Source organism: Bombus huntii, chromosome 17 (assembly GCF_024542735.1).
Source record: "Bombus huntii isolate Logan2020A chromosome 17, iyBomHunt1.1, whole genome shotgun sequence".
In the NCBI taxonomy this organism is placed as follows: domain Eukaryota; kingdom Metazoa; phylum Arthropoda; class Insecta; order Hymenoptera; family Apidae; genus Bombus; species Bombus huntii.
The window spans coordinates 1,184,039-1,202,197 of record NC_066254.1 but is presented as its reverse complement, the minus strand read 5'-3'; the positions used below and the strand labels follow the sequence as shown (position 1 = coordinate 1,202,197).

The following is an 18,159-nucleotide window of genomic DNA, read 5'->3' as shown; positions in this document are numbered from 1 at the left end:
TCATTTGTGTTATACGAGCCTACCTGAAAGACAGATGGGTCGGCTACACCGGCAAGGATGAAGAGGAGTGGTGGCCCATTGAACGCGGGGTTCCGCAGGGTTCGGTTTTAGGTCCGATTCTATGGATCATTGGATACGATGCGGTGCTTCCTTGCCCCATGTCCCCAGACCCATGCATGGTTTGTTACGCAGATGACACATTGGTCTTGGCCGGATGACGCTGGTGGCACGAGACCTGCGCCACGGAGAGCTTGCCGCCGTTTGCGTGATACGGGCTATACGAAGGCTGGGCCTGAAGGTGGCCCCAGCCATGTCGGAGATCATATCGTTTTATGATTACCGACGCAGAGGGACTACTCCGCCAGATCAGTGTCTGCACATAAGCAGAGAGGAGGATGAGGTAGGACCGCAGATGAAATACTTGGGCCTCACCATCGACGATCAATGGACGTTCGGGCCGCATTTCAAGCTCCTGGTTATGAAAGTGACGGCGACAGCCAACGCCCTATGTGGACTGCTGCCGAATATCGGTAGGGCGCAAGTCGGAGTGCGCCGACTGTATGAAGGAGTCATCCGCTCTTGGGTCCTGTACGGGGCTCCGATGTGGGCGGAGGATCTGATGAAAAATCGACGCAGTCTACTCTTGTTGAGGAGGCTACATAGAACGACCGCCACCAGGACCGTAAGGGGATGCCGGACGATATCATATGCGTCGGCGATGCGTCTCCTTCGTTCTAGCTCCAGGCCCTAGCGTTTCCACGGGTATACCATCAACTGCAGGGCCTGTGTTCGGACGGGAATAAGTCCTCTGCCGGCCACTCGGTCCACGACGTCCGGGGTGTGGCAAAGCTCAAAACTTGGGAACGGTGGCACAGCCAGCTCGCCGCCGAAGATATGGTGCGGCCTCATCGGGCCTAGAAAGATCGTGGCGGGCTTCCATTGACGTACAGAATGACGTAAGTGCTGATCAGGCACAGAGCGTTCAGGAAGTTCCTGCTAAGGATTCGGCGGGAGGTAACTAGCACGTGTCACCACTGCGAGGAAGAGGAAGACACGGCACAGTACATACTGGAGTTCTGCCCTTCGTGGGAGGAACCGCGCCATGTCCTACGACTCGCCATCGGCGAGAGTTTGGCCCCCAAGGCGATCGTAGGAGCAATGTTGAGGGGGAAACAGGAGTACATCACCGTCCGCTCCTACTGCGAGCAAGTCATGAGCCGATGAGAGAGAGGGTGAGAGGACAACACCCATGTGCTGTCACGCCGAAGAGGGTCTGGTCTCTCCTTCAAACTCGCACGACGACCCAGGCAGCTTGGCATCAGGAGGAGTGGCCCCCCCCCCTAACGGTCTAATCAACCAAGGATGACTCCCGACCATCAGGTAGAAGACGAAGGAGTACCCCAGCAGCAATACGAAAAGATAGCCTTGGAGCTCTCCTACCAATCGTCAGAACGATCACAGTGGAGGTTTTAGCTGGTATCCAGCCCTACCCAGCACCCTCTCCCTGGAGGGCGCGGGGCGACTGTGAAGGTTTCCTCCACGAAAAAAAAGTCTGAAGCAATTATATTCACGTCTAAGTAAAGTAGAAATTTATAAAATTTTTAAGTAAGAAAATAAGAAAGCAAAACCTGACAATTAAATCCAATTAAATGCTTTATTTACGAAGATTATAAAAACAATTCTGTATCTATCAGACACGAATTCCAATAACTAAACTGAACTAGCAGTTAGTATTACGCAACTTATCACAAACTAAATTAACAGCAAATCACTGATGATGAAGACGGAGTAAAGCTAACAAATGCTGTCAGAAGAACACTCCACATTTTAATTTAATTATTAATTAATGTTAATTCATCGACAAGGAAAACAATTCCAGTTCAAACAAAATCAAGAATTCAAATAAATCGCCAATATTCTTTAATTGAACGACAGTGAAAGCATCTCCAGCACATACGAAATGAATATAAATCTAAAGAAAAGGCAAGACTAATTGAATAACCAATATTCTTTAATCAATCGAGTAAAGTTTCTCGCAAGTATAATAATGTAATAAAGCAAATTAAAGCAATATGCAAGAATTCGAGAAATATCTATCCCTATAATAAAGTTGGAAAGGACAGTTTATCGCAATGCACCATACTTTGGTGTGATAACAAACAATCTTGGCGGTAGAGTTTAGATGTCCATCGGGCTGTAATTGCCATTACGGACGAGTCAGCACCATATACCAAACGCTCCATTACTGATTAACCATCGAACTAATCTATCCGACGATTTAGACACTGAGATTATAGACGTGAAGATTGTCTCTGATTTTCAGCTTCAGTGGATATAGAGATGTGGTTATCCTTTGAGAAAAAAATGTGCCCCTCGTTCAGCCTCATAAATATTGAATTTCGAAAAACGTTCAAACATATGTTTATTTATTTTTTATGAAATGTTTGAGGTGTGAGTGTTGTCCGTAATAATCGTAGCTGCTGGATGTAGATGTCGTTGCTGAGGTACTGCTGTTTTTCTTCTCATTTTTAGATGCGTGGAAGAAAAATTGGACTCCGGTCGCCAGGATTTGAACCCGGGTCCCGAACGTTCGTAACCTAAGGCACTAACCACTGCGCTGCTGTCGTCCGACTAGTTAGTGTCGAGTGGTGGTATTTGTGCTGTCGAGTGCAGCCACAGATTCATATGCCGAATTTCACATCTCTAACTTTAGTGGGCATATAGTTATCTTGTAAGAAAATTAGACCCGCTTTTTACCCGTTAGGTCCATATTTCCAAAACTCCTTACTTATTTCATGCTTACGCTATAAAAGAAGTGTACTGTCCGAATTTCATCTTTCTAAGTACTTAGGCTGGGCATTGATGAGTAAATTAATCCCTTTTGCATTGTTTATATCTATGTACACCTACACCTGACAGAAATTAACAAACATTATGATTGCTTGGAAATTACTGCATATTTTTAATTTTCTGAGATATATTAGATGAAATTAAAAATAGTATGAGGAGATAATAATGTATACATGGAATTGCAATATGTTTATTTTCGATTATATTCGTGTAATTTCTACAATTAATATTGGATCTAAAATGAACAAAATAAAAGTTTATGACAAAAGTTAAACATATTTGGAATTATATAATTACTTTTAATAAAAACTAAATAAAAAATATTCTAATAAGATGTTAGGTAGCCCCTATAACCTTTGGATTTGACGACTGCATGACATTTGCGTGACACTGAATTGGATTGCGCGTGAATTAATCGAACACAAAACGCAGCTGATATCTCACGCCATATTTTTCTAACTGTATGCATCAACTCAATGTATTAACTTCAAAAAAGTTTTTTTTTAACTTGTTCAAAATTGACTTCCCAATTGACGTCTAACGTCAGTATTATTGTTTTGTAAACCATAAGTTAAAACTGATGGATTGTGGATCCCTTCTCTTTTTCTATTTTATTTTGTTTTTCAACACGTGTAATGTATGATTATAATGCAAAATATAATTATTTAATTTTCTTGCTGTCATTTCCGTTAAGGTGACACTGCAGACACTGAGTATTTCTCACTATATACACAGTAATTCTTTATATACAAGGAAGTGTGTGCTCGAAGTCTGCAGCAATAAATTCAGTTTTCTTATCTTTTTAAACATTTAACGGTCAACTATTGTATCTTCGATAAAATTTGATAAATACCAAGATTCGACATAAATTCCGAGAATTGAAGTGAGATAACGTGGAAAATCCCGATAAAAGAATAAACATTGTACTGCAGTAAAATTTCTATCTGTTATAAACACAAATTGTAATCAAGAATTTTACGTTTATTTAAACCAAATAGTGGATTAATGCGGAATACTCCCGTTAAACCCTTAGGTATGATGTGTCACTATAGTGGCTTTCGTGGATGCCATCTTACATTACGACGCGCCTCTATAATGGCTCATTCTACCCACTCATTCGCTCACCGTTTCAACTAAATGATCTATTTCATTTGTCTTGCTTCACACGTTTTTTGTCCTCGCAATGTTTTATAACAGTGTTAACAATATACAGGCAGAATATATAGTCTTTGTTTTTCATACGCCAGTGTCAGATATCAATTGTTACTTTTCGTTAAAATAAATTATTGGATTCTCCTTTTAACATGCCGATCCGTATCCCTATAATTTTTTAGAATCTTCAACCTCAAAATGTCGCTTCAAAATAGAAAACTAAGAACAATTTGAAAGACACTATCGCTCTATGAGTGTGAAAATTGAGACGTGGTTCTATGTGTCGTAACGTGCTTTAACATATATCACGCTCAATCGTATTATTAATTATTAAAATAAATTATTAAAGTTAAACTTTATGCATCATATCTTTAAGAAAAATTGTAATTTAGTTATCAAAAACTTCGTTCCAATGTGCTTGCGTAGGGAACAGCATTATCCGTCACACATTGCAGTGCAGTATCGTTTACGTAATTCGCACCAAACTCTGCTGTACAAAGAAACAGTTCCGCGCAAAATTCAGCCGTACCTAAGAGGTTAATTCCCTTTATTCGGCTACCACTTTCCTCACCAGTGTCACTACCACTGGCGTCTTGGTCATCTTCAGTTTCCCAAGTCGCCATTTCCGAGCGAGAGTGCCTTGGGATCAACCTCCCCCATGTCGTTCCTCCAATAGTTTGATGACCGTCGGGTCGAGTCTGGTAGGCTACTCGAGTCTCCGACGGGGCCTGGGGGCTCCAAAACCCACTGCGCCTCACTTTTCTTTCCCTTATTCGACTTTTCCATTATAATTATTAATATTGTTCGTTGTCCAGGGTTGTAACCGTGTAAGTCATACATCGCCGTTCCATTTTCATAATCCATTACATTTCTCAGGGCGTCATAAAAGCGATATTCCCTTTCCATTAACCATATTCCTTGCCAAGGTCATCATTAATACTCTTGTATTATTAGTACCCACGAGGGTTGCCAATCCTAATTAAATTTAGTTTATACCATTCTAACCGTTTGCGGGCGGGGCCTCTCGACGAGCGAGCGTCGCTGTGGACGAGAGGTATTGGCGCGCGCATTTGAAAAAATATACATGTTGAACGTTTGCGTTATTCATTGTTGAGGCTTGTATTATTTTCTTCAATATTTAGTTCATTATCACTGTCGCTATCACTAGAAATATTAAAACGTCTGAGCCAATTCCTTGTTGAACGGAGTTCGTTTTCACTATCTGAAGCACTGTTATCGTCTTCTACCTTGTCAGGTTCAAGATAATATTCATCACAACTATCACTATCGAACATGTCCTTTCTGAATCTTTTAGGCATCGTGTATAAGGTATTATAGAAAATATATATAATATACGAAAAGCTTGCTGATTCGTCTGATGATGCCATTGAAAAATTGAAATTCGTTCTGACTCGACCACCATCCTACATCGCAAGTTTACGTTAAACGGAAGATAAGATTTCTAAAGATCTGGGCCAACGCCCTGGCTGCGCTGAATGCACTCGTTTCCGTCAGATCACGAAAGTTAAGCAGCGCCGGGCACGGATAGTACTTGGATGAGTGATCGTCTGGGAACTCCGTGTGGCGTTGGCGAAGCGCGCTGGAACCGTGAGGTTCGGGCTTGGACGCTGGCGGCTTAGCGCCTCTGGGCCGCCAAGCAGTCTGCTGGGGGAACCGGGCTGCCTGGCGCGGCGGCTCCGGCGACGAGGCGCGGTGTGACAATGGTTACACACCGCCCTATCAGCGGTGGTATTAGGCGCGCGGGGGAGGCCGCGTTGCGACGCTCACACAGGTTCCCGGGCCTCTCTCGATCGCAGCCGGGACGGTTATCGTGGAGGTTTTAGTCGGTTGGAGTCCGACACTACCACGCCGCTTTCCCCAGAAGCGGCCTGGTGTCCGTGCGGATTTCCTCCACGTAAATATATATGTCGGAGAAACGTCGAGGATGGGGTTGGGAGCGTTAGATGATTCTTCATTGAAATTAGCCATTGTTGCGGTATAGTAACAGTACGGTTTATTAACACAAGTATGGGTAACACAGGTTCGACGATCAAACACGGCGATTAAGCACTTGCGGCACTAGTGACAATGATCTCAGGTTCGATAACGAATTCGCGGTCAACGGGATGATAGATGAACGTTCTCACGAAATCTAAGTCTGAATAGTTGCTGATTGTAAAGACGTTACTCTTTAGTCGATGAGGTCGCCAGAAAGAATGCCTTTCCCGTTCCGACGATGCCACAGAGGAAAACTATCACGGGGTGTGTCTAAGGACACGAGATCATCGGATTCGTCGAGAAAAGCCTTCGTTCAGAAGGTGAGGGAATTTGGCGTTGCTGCTAATTGGTCGATCTCCATATCGGTGGTTAGAAAAAGATGCTAGCCGCCCTCGAGGGAAAGTTGCTAGTGAGAGACGTTTTTCGTTGGAAAAATAGGTCTCCTCTATCTTCTCGTAGTTGGGACAAAGACTGTTTGTTTGAAGGACTTAAGATTTATAACGGGACCTCAGGCTAGCTGAACATGTACTGCGAAGACGCATCGACATCTGGCAATCATCTTACTCGGAGAATAGGCTCTGCACGTGGCAAACTACGGGACAGGGACCGTTGGAATGTTTACAGTCGCGTGCCGTCACAAATATTTCCTTTAAGGAGGGCTATAGAATTACTCTGTACCTTTGTTAGACAAAGCGTTCATCCCTTGACCGCGGCTACGTTAGGCGACGGACTGTCGCCTCGAGCCAAAGCTCACTATCACTAATCTCGAACAATTACAATCGGATTGAACAACTACAATTGTTTAATTACAGCTGTCATAGACTCTAGATTACAATATTGCGGGATTATCCAAAATTCCAGAGGCTGCAGCGTTCTCTTGTTTCCGACATATATAAAAAAAAAAAGATTTCTAAAGATCTATAATTTTCATTCATCAGAAACATAGTACTGTTTAGTTTATTATACCCATGCGTAAATACGCATAAGCGCAGAAAAACAGACGTACGCCAGACACTTCAAAATAAGTGTGCGAAACTATAAACAGATTCGGATGGCTATATGCCGACACATGTCCGCAACGATAAAAAGTCTTGGGCAGCTATTTACCGACACTCGTCCGCAAAGAGCTAAGATGTCAACACAAATCACATATAAATCACGCTATTATAATATACAATATTATAATAATGCAAATATAATATGTTATTTGTAAATTTCATCAGAATAAATACATATGAGCATATACACGATATAAGTATATATATGTCGGGTTATGGTTAGAATTTTGAACGCCTAACAACTCTTCACGTGAATTAGCTATTGTTTTACAAAGTCGAGATTATATTTACACGTATATACAAGACTACTACAAAGTTTAACGAATATTAGAGTTTAACGAATAATAGGTTTAACAAATAATAAGTCTAATGAATAATAAGTTGAACGAATAATAAGTTTAACAAATAATAAGTCTAATGAATAATAAGTTTAACGAATAGTAAGTTTAATGAACGCTATTAACAATGTTCTTGGGTTCAAACGAATCTACGGTTAACGGGATAACTCTTTACTAAGCGTAAACTAATTTCAGGCGCAAAATACGATTGTTGAAATGCTCGATGTGTCACTCTCCAAGGCAATCGCACGAATGCCAGCCTCGTGGAGATTTTTCTCGCCGTACGATTGCATTTGTTTTCTATGCTCGTTTGGAAGCATCGAGAAGGTTCCAAACGCCGTTCCTAGTGTGATATCAATCACATCTTAGTCCGCATCAGAGAAAAGACATCGACCCCCCGCTGTTGGACGCCAAGGCTGCGACGCACCTTACTTCCCATCAGAGATAAGATCTCGACCCCCGACCTTCGGACTCCTTTGGAACCCACACCGAACCCCTTAACATCATCAAGCCAGGGCGTATATAAGCCGAGACTTCACCCAGCTCGGGCAGTTCTTGTTCTTGTTCTAGTCGTACAACCCCTTTTCTTCGGTTCAGTGTTATTCTATTGTAAGTGCCAAAATTATAATAAAGTTCGATAAAAGAAAATTAATAGTTGGGTTACGACTCAGCTTTCTTTTCTCTTACAACCCAAGTATCAATTTTACGTGACAGTAGGCAGTTTCTGCCTGAAGTTTGATACATACTCGTTGGAAGCATCGAGAAAGTTCCAAACGCCGTAGCTAAGCAGTTTCTGCCTGGAGTTTGATTATTAATACAATGTATGTCCCATTATATTGGCACCTCCGAGGCAACATCACACGTGGCTAGGTCCGCTCTCGGAAAAACCATACAACCACTCCAGACCTCCGTTAGGCAAAACGTCCATCCCGTGACCGTGGCTACGTTCGGCGACTAATTGTCACCTCGAACCCAATCTCGCTGTCGCAAATTTTAAACAATTACAGCTATGATAAAATCTAGGCTAAAGTACTAGAGGATGTTCCCAAAATTTCCAAGGAAAGGTTTCGGTTTTCCTTTCATCTCCGACATATATATAATATAATGCATATGGGGATTATTCTAATATCTGTTGCGTCATTGAATCTACCCTATGAGTGTAAAGATATAGAATAAAGTAAAATAAAGTACAGAAGTCGTATGAATAAAATATGTCAAGTATGTTAGTATATAAAGTATAAATTAACGTGGCTATAATGTATAAACTAAACATTAGTTATGTATCTAAACTAGTGTAAATCTCATAATCGTAGGGGGAGGTCATTATTCGTATCTCCCATTCTTTATATATATTGCACTTTTATTTGATTTCCTCGTTTGAATAAGTAAATTTAGCATCATTTACAAGTAACAGTGTTGTGAAGTGTTTGTATGTAATCATTCTGACATTGTAGGAGTATCTTCAAGCTGTGAAGAATTTTTGTATAATATTGTTTTCAGTAATTTTCAGAAACTATCACATCGATCAATGGATTACCATCCTATTAGCAATCTTAATTTCCATAGATCGTACATCCAAAGAGACCTTTACATTCATATTGCTTACATACAGGATTCCCCTTTATATACTTCCGATTGTGTGTATGTGTTATTTTATGTTGCGTAAATAATAACCTATATGTTCTTTATAATCTTTACATTCGTTACATTCATGTACGTGTTCGGCTCTGCGCTTTAAATCCAATATATTAACTGTGCTACAGTTATTTCTATTCTTTTGCTATAATATTCTGTTTATCAGTTGACTTCCATTATCCTATAAATGACATTCGGGCCTCCATTTGCATTTACTCCCTACTCTACTAAAAGAGATCTTCCCGTAGCCAATGACTAGCTCTCATCTTTGTTATATTATACTCTGGGTTAGGTGACACTGTCAATATGGCGACTGTTAATGAATTCTGCACGTGTCTTGTGTAATCTAGTATCATAGTGTTAATATAATTTCTATGATTGACTATTACATGTCGAGGACTACTCTTGTTCCATTTCAATTTATCATTAATTATTTAATACTTCGCTTGTCCTATTTAGTAACTATTACTACGATGATACTAAGTTAATATATTATTGTATTAGTTATTAGCGTTATTTTTTACATTTTATTAGCAACTATTTTGTTACGCCATGCGGCTTGCCATAGATCATATTCTTAACTGTCGGTCGCGGCACTATAATGTCGCAGACGGATCGTCGCGGCTGCCCGGCAAACAAACATTGTAGTGGCAAGCGCATGGTTCATTAAGCAGGGCGACCTCCAGAAACGTCGATTCGTGGCCGTTATTTTATCTGGCGTAAAAGAATGTGGCGTGATCCGAAGGTAGTGGGGGTCGCCTTCCAGAAAAATCAGAACGTTTCGAGAAGCCAAACAGTCAACACATATCTTATATCGCGCATTACGTAGTCACATTTCTTTTTGTTGTTCCATTTATATCTTTCTAGTTAATAAGTTGTTGCAATAAACATTAATTTAGTTGTGTTAATTCTGTGAAATTTCATTGAACTACCCTTATTATCATAATCGAAATAAGGGAATTGATCAGTTCGTGGCGTCGATTGTTTAATCGTAACGGGAACTTACAACTCTCGTTGACGTGATATCTCGCGATCGCGTCTCTCCGCGAATGATCGAAACAATTTATTATTATTGTTCTATCTCTATATTTATTTATTGTTGCATTTTATTAGTTGGTCATCGTAATTAACCTATAATTAATATTAACTTATAATTAAGATTCTATTTTATGTGCTAGTTCTTCTGCTAGCCGGTAGATAGCTTTCCGTTATTTTCGTTCACGGTTAATTAAACTCACAACCGACTGCTGGCGCATCTCGTCGATTTGCTATGCTCTAAGGAAGGGCCTCTCTTTCAATATGACGTCAACAACATGAATTAAAGCTGATCTAAACCTAACTTAAACCGAAGTTAGACTCACGAGGGAAATTCGGCAACTTGAAAACTTAAACAATTTTGAAACTTCACAAATGTGGTTCACGTGATGCTAATAACGCAACAATGTCTTTCCTATCGAAAAACGATGTTCAGGATAAAAACACCGCTACAGAAATTTTGGCTTTTCGTGATATGAAATATTAAGTATATAAATCATATTTTAAAAACTACATAAAGTGTAGGAAAAAAGTTAAATTAATAGTTGTAATGTTCTTGATGGTCTATATTGTGCAAGTGAAAAATTTTCAACAATATATTTTTTCCACTATTTGCTCCCAGCACAGAATGTATTAAAACATGTGTAAAAAAAGTTCGTGCGAAATTAACCTGCAGCACGATTTTCAAAATGGTAATTTTTTATCATAAAGTATGCTCATGATCCTATGATCTTTTAAGTATTATTTTTCCTCCCAGTTTTGCTAGCGTGAAGAATAAGCTTATGATTCTATAGCGGCACTAGACCGCAAGGAACAACTCTCTTTTCAACGGTTTCGTCGGTACATACTATATCATCGCTGAAAGACTATTTATGAGAGATCGACGAAATATAAGCAAGGCCGCGATAAATATCATATCAAAAACACAAGCAAATGCCGACAGGCATGTATCGATATCCCTACGATACTTCCGCCAAATACTTGGAAGAAGGCGTACGTGACAACGATGACAGACGCTTAACACGTTGACGCCGGTGTCACATCGAAGACACAAGAAATCACGAAATCGATAGATCGCCAGTGATCTCCTTGCGTCGCAGTTCGAACGTTTCACGAATAAGGCGAAGAAATTGAACTTCGTATAAGATGATGGAAATTTTATTATATAAATTTCAATAGAGTGGTGGTTCAAAGTGTTACAACAGGATAATGTGTTGAGCGCTAATTTAGGAGGGTTTTTATATGGAGGTTTTAGTCTCTTTGGAGGGGTTATCGTCGGATGTATATCAGAGGCGGCTATTCAGTTGCAGTTTGGTTATTATTTCGATAGCTGTGGCAGGCAGGATGTTTCGTCTACTTAGTTACTATGTCTGAGCGGGTGGCCTTTCTTGAGCGACACCGGCGCCGATATTCATGACTTTTTGTATATGAGGCGGCGCCCGAATGCACGCTTTGCTTCGTGGGGCGGCACAGCCTCAGATTACACTGTTCAACACGCTTTTTGCGCGGCAATACCCACTAGGTGATTCTTATAGATCTCGACGAGCTAAAAAGGAATCTAAAGCCAGTGTTTGTCCATCACCCTTAGTTGTTGAGAAAATAAATTTTGAAAAAAAATCGCAATTTTTCAACTTTGACCTCAATTCATAGCAAAATTACAAAAGCTATATGATTTCTGTTGAGTTCAATAAATTCCGTGCACTTCACCTAATACATTATATACAATAGTTCGGCAATATCAATTTGCATATATCTGTAACTGTTAAGTAAAGCTGACCGGTCCAGTTTTGGCCCTAATTATGAAGTACTCTTTTCGATTTTTCACAAAAAGTAGAGGTCTAACGCAAATTCTAACTATCGTACGCAATTCTGTGAACATTTTTCTATATGAAACGTTCATAACGCGAATCAAAAAATTTTTCAATTCCGTACAGGAAAAAAGAATAGTCATGCATGTTCGTCGGAGAACATCGGTGCGCGTGAGGAACATGCATGACGAAAATAGTGTTAGGTTACGTTAAATTTTTAAAATGGACTGACAAAAGGCCAATATGTATGCTAGCTACTTTCAAAAACCAGGTTTGTTATTGTTCAGGGGAAAATAGTAAATTAAAGCCAGACACTGTTTTCTTTCTTTTTTATAATGACGCTAAAAAGGGGGTTGATCTATCCGATCAGATGTCATCTTATTATAGTTTGCGCAGAACTGTAAAATGATATAGAAAAATTGCAATAGAATTAATATGCGATACTTGCCTCGTAAATGTGTGGTATCTACATGGAAAATCGGGTACCAAAAATACTAAAATTTTAAAATTTCGCAAAAAAATTATTGATCACCTTTTAAATGCAATGAATCCCCACAGAGAAGAAATGCCAAGTGAAAATGAAGTACTGCCTAAAAAACATTCACATTTTCTGCAATCGTACCAAGGGCCTGCAAGAAAAACGAGACGGCGGTGTAAACAATGTCATAAACGCATTTCTAGAATAAATAATAGAGAGCATGCCGCGAATGAAGCGAAAAAGGTAACAACATAATGTGATCGTTGTAAGGGCCAGCCGGCACTCTGTCTAATATGTTTTAAAAAATTGCATTAAAAATGTAAATAATTATGTTAAGTTTATAATATTGAATAGTTGTGTTTTTACTATTGAAAGTCTGTTTATAATGTTGAGATAAAATAACAAACCTATTTTGTACTACCTATTCTGTGAAATACAAGTGTGACCCACCATGACGCACGCCAGTGTCAACGTGCGTAATACATGCGTAGTGGGGATATCAAAAGAAGACAAAAGGGAAGAAAACGGATTAAGAGAGGAGTTATGATCGAACAGTCGTCAGTGCGAATCGCGAGTCGAGAGTTATAAAGAAGCCGCTAGTCGAGTTAATAAACGAATTGTTAAATAAAACATCGAGTATTTCTTTGGCACCCTACTCTTACTACATCTCAATTCTGTAGCAGGTTGGTGCGGTTTCTGGCTTATGGAGTTTAGTATGGACATTTTGTGTGCGATTTTTCACTGCTATGGAAAGTAACATAACCTAATTTAATTATGTATGTAATTTGCTAATTATGTATGTAATTTGTTAATTATGTATGTAATTTGCACCATAGCTTTCTCGCTCTAACTTATTATTATGTTTTGGATTTGATCACGCCCTGGTGCTTTTTACGATAGCAGTTTTTTTTCTACTTCTTAATTCTTTTTATATAGTTTGTGCGACCTCCTTTTGTATAATTTATTGTTTCTGTGTATTATAATATTCAGGAAAAATCACTCTACCATCTTCACTAGCACAACTGTCGCGATATAATTTAGTATTTCTGTTTCGATCATTCGCGGAGAGACGCGATCGCGAGATATCACGTCAACGAGAGTTGTAAATTCTCGTTACGATTAAACAATCGACGCCACGAACTGATCGATTCCCTTATTTCGATTATGATAATAAGGGTAGTTCAATGAAATTTCACAGAATTAACACAACTAAATTAATGTTTATTGCAACAACTTATTAACTAGAAAGATATAAATGGAACAACAAAAAGAAATGTGACTACGTAATGCGCGATATAAGATATGTGTTGACTGTTTGGCTTCTCGAAACGTTCTGATTTTTCTGGAAGGCGACCCCCACTACCTTCGGATCACGCCACATTCTTTTACGCCAGATAAAATAACGGCCACGAATCGACGTTTCTGGAGGTCGCCCTGCTTAATGAACCATGCGCTTGCCACTACAATGTTTGTTTTGCCGGGCAGCCGCGACGATCCGTCTGCGACATTATAGTACCGCGACCGACAGTTAAGAATATGATCTATGGCAAGCCGCGTGGCGTAACATCCTCCCCCCGTTGAGAGGGTACCGATCAAATTAGCGAGATGTGGTTGAAGTTCCCATCTTAGTTCGTCTCGGTGGCTAGTTGTTCGGGTTTCTCGAGATCGGGTTGAATTGGCAGTGGGACAAGCCTTTTGACGGCCCGATCCAAAACGCTCTTTGCCGTCTGAACTGTAGCTGTCCGGATGACACCATCGGCGCCTGGATGAACCTTGATAACTCGGCCCAGAGGCCAATGCATGGAGGGAACGTTGTCCTCTCTGAGGATGACGATTGTGCCTTTTTGGATGCCGTGTCCACCCTTGCTCCACTTATTGCGGTTGGTTAGCTCGTTCAAATACTCCTTATGCCAGCGGTTCCAAAAATGCTGTTTAAGCTGTTGGATATGCTGCCATCTGGAGAGTCGGTTCGATGGAATGTCTCTGAAATCTCGATCACGCAAGTACATTAGTGAATCGCCAATGAGAAAATGTCCGGGAGTGAGGACTAGGAGATCATTTGGATCGGTGGAGATAGGAGTTAGCGGGCGGGAATTGAGGACTGCTTCTATTTCTATGATAAGAGTATTCAATTGTTCAGAGGTGAGTAACTCGTTGCCGGCTACACGCCTGAGGTGGCGTTTAAATGACTTCACCGCTGCTTCCCATAGCCCACCGAAATGCGGCGAATGAGGGGGAATGAAGCGCCATTCGATTTGTTTGTCGGCTAAAAATGCGGTTACTTTTTCCTTGTGATCGTCCGATTGTAATAAATCGTGAAGCTCTCGTAATTCGTTGCTTGCTCCTCTGAAGTTGGTGCCGTTATCAGAATGGATGGTGGAGCAATACCCTCGTCGAGCGATAAATCTGCGAAGAGCGGCGATGAAGGCTTCGCTAGTGAGATCGTCAACGAGCTCGATGTGTACCGCTTTAATTGCTAGGCATACGAAAATGGCTACGTATACTTTTATCTGACGACGGTTACGATCTCGTTTTTCCTTGATGTGGAACGGCCCGCAGTAATCGACGCCGACGTTTGTAAATGGGCGAGATTCCGTTACTCGCGCCTCCGGCAGATTACCCATCACGTATTCTACCGGCGGTGGTTGAGCGCGGCAGCAGCGGACGCAGCCTTTGATCGCCCGCCATACTTGACTTCGACCGTCAACGGGCCAGTATCTTTGTCTTACTGCGTATAACGTAGCCTGCGTTCCGGAATGCATGTGGATCTTGTGCTCGTGGTCTATGATGCGTGTTGTAACGGATGACTTAGGTAATACTATGGGATGTTTCTGGGCGAAGGTCATCGACGAATGACTGAGTCGACCCCCGACTCGCAATATTCCTTCCTTGTCTATGAACGGATTGAGTCGCGTGAGCTTACCCTTTATCGCCGCGTTCCGATCTTTTTGGAGTGTACGAATTTCCTCGGAGAAATGGATGTTTTGCAACAATTTTATCAGTTTATTGTGCGTTATGCGTAATTCCGTAACGGTTAGGGGTGCCGCTCGGTTCCTTTTCTGTTTCCAACGGAGGCAACGAGCTATGATTCGTATCAACTTGGGCCAGGATGAATACCTTTGCAACAAACTGTAATCGGCGGGGTTTGCGGACAGACAAATCGCCCCCTTCTGCTCCGGTACTTCAATTTGCGGTGTTAGCGCCCATGTCGGCCAATAGCCTTCCGACTGGTAGAGCCATGCAGGACCGTGCTGCCAGATGGTTGGGCGCAGAAACTCTTCGGGTGTTTGGCCGCGTGATATTAAGTCCGCGGGGTTGTCGTCGGTAGGAACGTGGCGCCAATCGCGGATGCTGGTTTTTGTTTGAATTTCGGAGACTCTGTTAGCGACGAATGTTTTAAGGGTGTGAGGTGATGTATTGAGCCAATGGAGGACGATAGTGGAATCGGTCCAATAGATAGTTCGAGTAATTTTGTGTGATAGGGCTTGTTGTACTGTCGACATCAGGGACGTAAGAAGGAGTGCTCCGCTCAGCTCGAGCCGAGGAATGGTCTGGCACTTGAGTGGGGCGACTTTCGATTTTGCGGTTAAAAGTTGGGTCCAAACACGGCCGTTGGTGTTAAGGGTTCGAAGATAAACACAGGCTCCGTAAGCCTTTTCGCTGGCATCGCAGAAACCATGCAGTTCAATTTCCATTGCGGACTCGATTATTGCCTTGCGTGGGAACCTGACGTTGTTTAATAAGGGTAATTGGGCATAGTACCTTTCCCACTCTGTATGTAACTCGATCGGAAGTGATTCATCCCAATCGATTTTCGACGACCATATTCGTTGAAGTAGCATCTTGGCCCGAACAATCACCGGTGCGAGCAGACCGAGCGGATCGTAAATTTTTGCAATCTCCGAGCTGATGATTCGTTTCGTGACTCGAGAGGGCGTGGGTTTGACTTCGACCGAGTAAAGAATAGAGTCGTCGGATGAATTCCAAAACACTCCCAGCGTCTTCAAGGTTTGCGAGTCGCCCAAAAAATGTTGGTGATTTGTTTCTTCTAAGGAAAGTCCGTGTAATAAGTCCTTATCGTTTGACGCCCATTTTCGTATGTTTAAGCCGGCCAGTTGAAGTAAATTGGTGAGTTCTGTTCTGAGCGTGAGGGCTTCGTCCTTCGTTTCAGCTCCGGTGAGAGCGTCGTCGACGTAGAAATCCCGCTGCAGTACCTGTGCTGCACGTGGAAATCGATGTCCTTCGTCCTCTGCCAGTTGCTTGAGGCACCGAATAGCTAGATACGGGGCTGCGGATAAACCGAACGTTACAGTGTTAAGCTCATATGTTTCTGTTTCTCCACTCGCGTTGCGCCATAATATCCTTTGATATTTCCGATCCTCTGGTCGTACGAGGAATTGCCGATACATTTTCTCGATGTCGCCGGTGAGTACGTATTGATGAGCGCGGAATCTAATTAATATATAAAATAGATCTTCCTGTAACTTGGGTCCTGTGTGAAGTGTATCGTTTAAGGAGGTTCCGGTAGTGCTTGGTGCCGATCCGTCGAAAACTACACGGAGTTTGGTGGTTTGACTCGATGCTTTGGTCACGCCATGATGGGGTAAATAGTATCCGTTGTCGTCGGAGTGGTTGTCATTGACCTTCGTCATGTGTCCCAACGCCAGGTATTCTTGTATTACCGTTCGATATTCTGATTCGAAGCGTTTGTCGTGCTGGAATCGGCGATTGAGTGAGGCGAGTCGTTTACTCGCCAGCGCTTTAGAGGATCCGAGTGACTGAAGCTGATCGTTGAAAGGTAGAGCGACGATGTATCGTCCTTCGCTGGTGCGTCGGGTGTGGGCTTGGAAGTGTTCTTCGCATCGTCGATCTGCCTCTGAGATATGTTTAATTGAGGGTCCTTCATCGATTTCCCAAAACCGCGCGAGGTCTGCTTGTAAAGTCGTCGTGGATGTGTGAAATATGTTTGTAGCGGTTTGGGAAGTTGGACTCCCCCCGATTACCCATCCGAATCGCGTCTTTTGCAGACGCAGTCCAGGCTCGTCTGGCTGCGTGAGGTTGACTTGTCCCACACACATCGACGCGAGTGTTGAACCTGAGCTTAGTAGTACATTTATCGGAGCTGGTAAATGAAATCGTGGATCGGCCAATTTGAGATTTTTTGGTATCTCAAGTGTCGAACGATCGATGGGTTCGCTGGGAATTAAGGTTGATATGGTTGGAATGATAAGGAACGTTAATGTCCGCGTGTATGTACCGTCAGTGGAAGTGATCGTGGCCGTGATGTGTCGCTTAGAGGTCGTTGTCAAGGTGTCTAGAGCTCCGATCGGGACCGAACATTTGTTTTGTCTTATCTTTAACGATTTTGCTAATTCCTCGGTAATGAAGTTCATACTGGATCCGGTGTCGAGCATCGCTCGACAACGGATTGGTTGCTGTTTATCATTCAAAATATTAATCTGCGCTGTGATGACTAGATCATTGGACAGTAATTCGGATGCTATTGGTCTGGTATGTTCGGTCATCAACGGAGTCGTCGATCGTCGGCGTCATTGGTTGTGTGTTCGTCTGTCACTGGGCGGTGGACTTGGAGACGCGGCTGTTCGTGGTGTTTCCGATCTGTGGTCTGTTGTGTGCTTTTTGCGGCGAGTGGGTGATACGTAAGGTGGCAAGGAAGGTGTTGTGGATCGGCTATTGGATGGGGAAGATTTCGGGCTGGACGTGCTGGAACGAGACCCTGAATGGCGTTTTGTCCTATGCAGCATTGTATGATGTCGTTCTCCGCATATGCGACATGATCCTGCGAA

General features: G+C 42.1%; 2 protein-coding genes and 1 pseudogene across 2 annotated transcripts; 2 read left to right on the top strand and 1 right to left on the bottom strand.

Moving 5' to 3' along the window:
* Window positions 1-214: 214 nt before the first annotated feature.
* LOC126875133 (uncharacterized) lies at window positions 215-751 on the top strand. The gene has a single exon (XM_050637857.1). The coding sequence runs from the start codon at window positions 215-217 to the stop codon at window positions 749-751; it is 537 nt and encodes a 178-aa protein (XP_050493814.1).
* A 4,351-nt stretch (window positions 752-5,102) lies between these two features.
* Window positions 5,103-17,877, bottom strand: LOC126875132 (uncharacterized). The gene is made up of 3 exons (XM_050637855.1): window positions 17,610-17,877; window positions 14,543-16,640; window positions 5,103-5,304 (listed from the first exon to the last, which is right to left on the bottom strand). The coding sequence occupies exons 1-3, from the start codon at window positions 17,875-17,877 to the stop codon at window positions 5,103-5,105; spliced, it is 2,568 nt and encodes an 855-aa protein (XP_050493812.1).
* Window positions 5,477-5,595, top strand: LOC126875290 (5S ribosomal RNA; annotated as a pseudogene).
* Window positions 17,878-18,159: the final 282 nt, after the last annotated feature.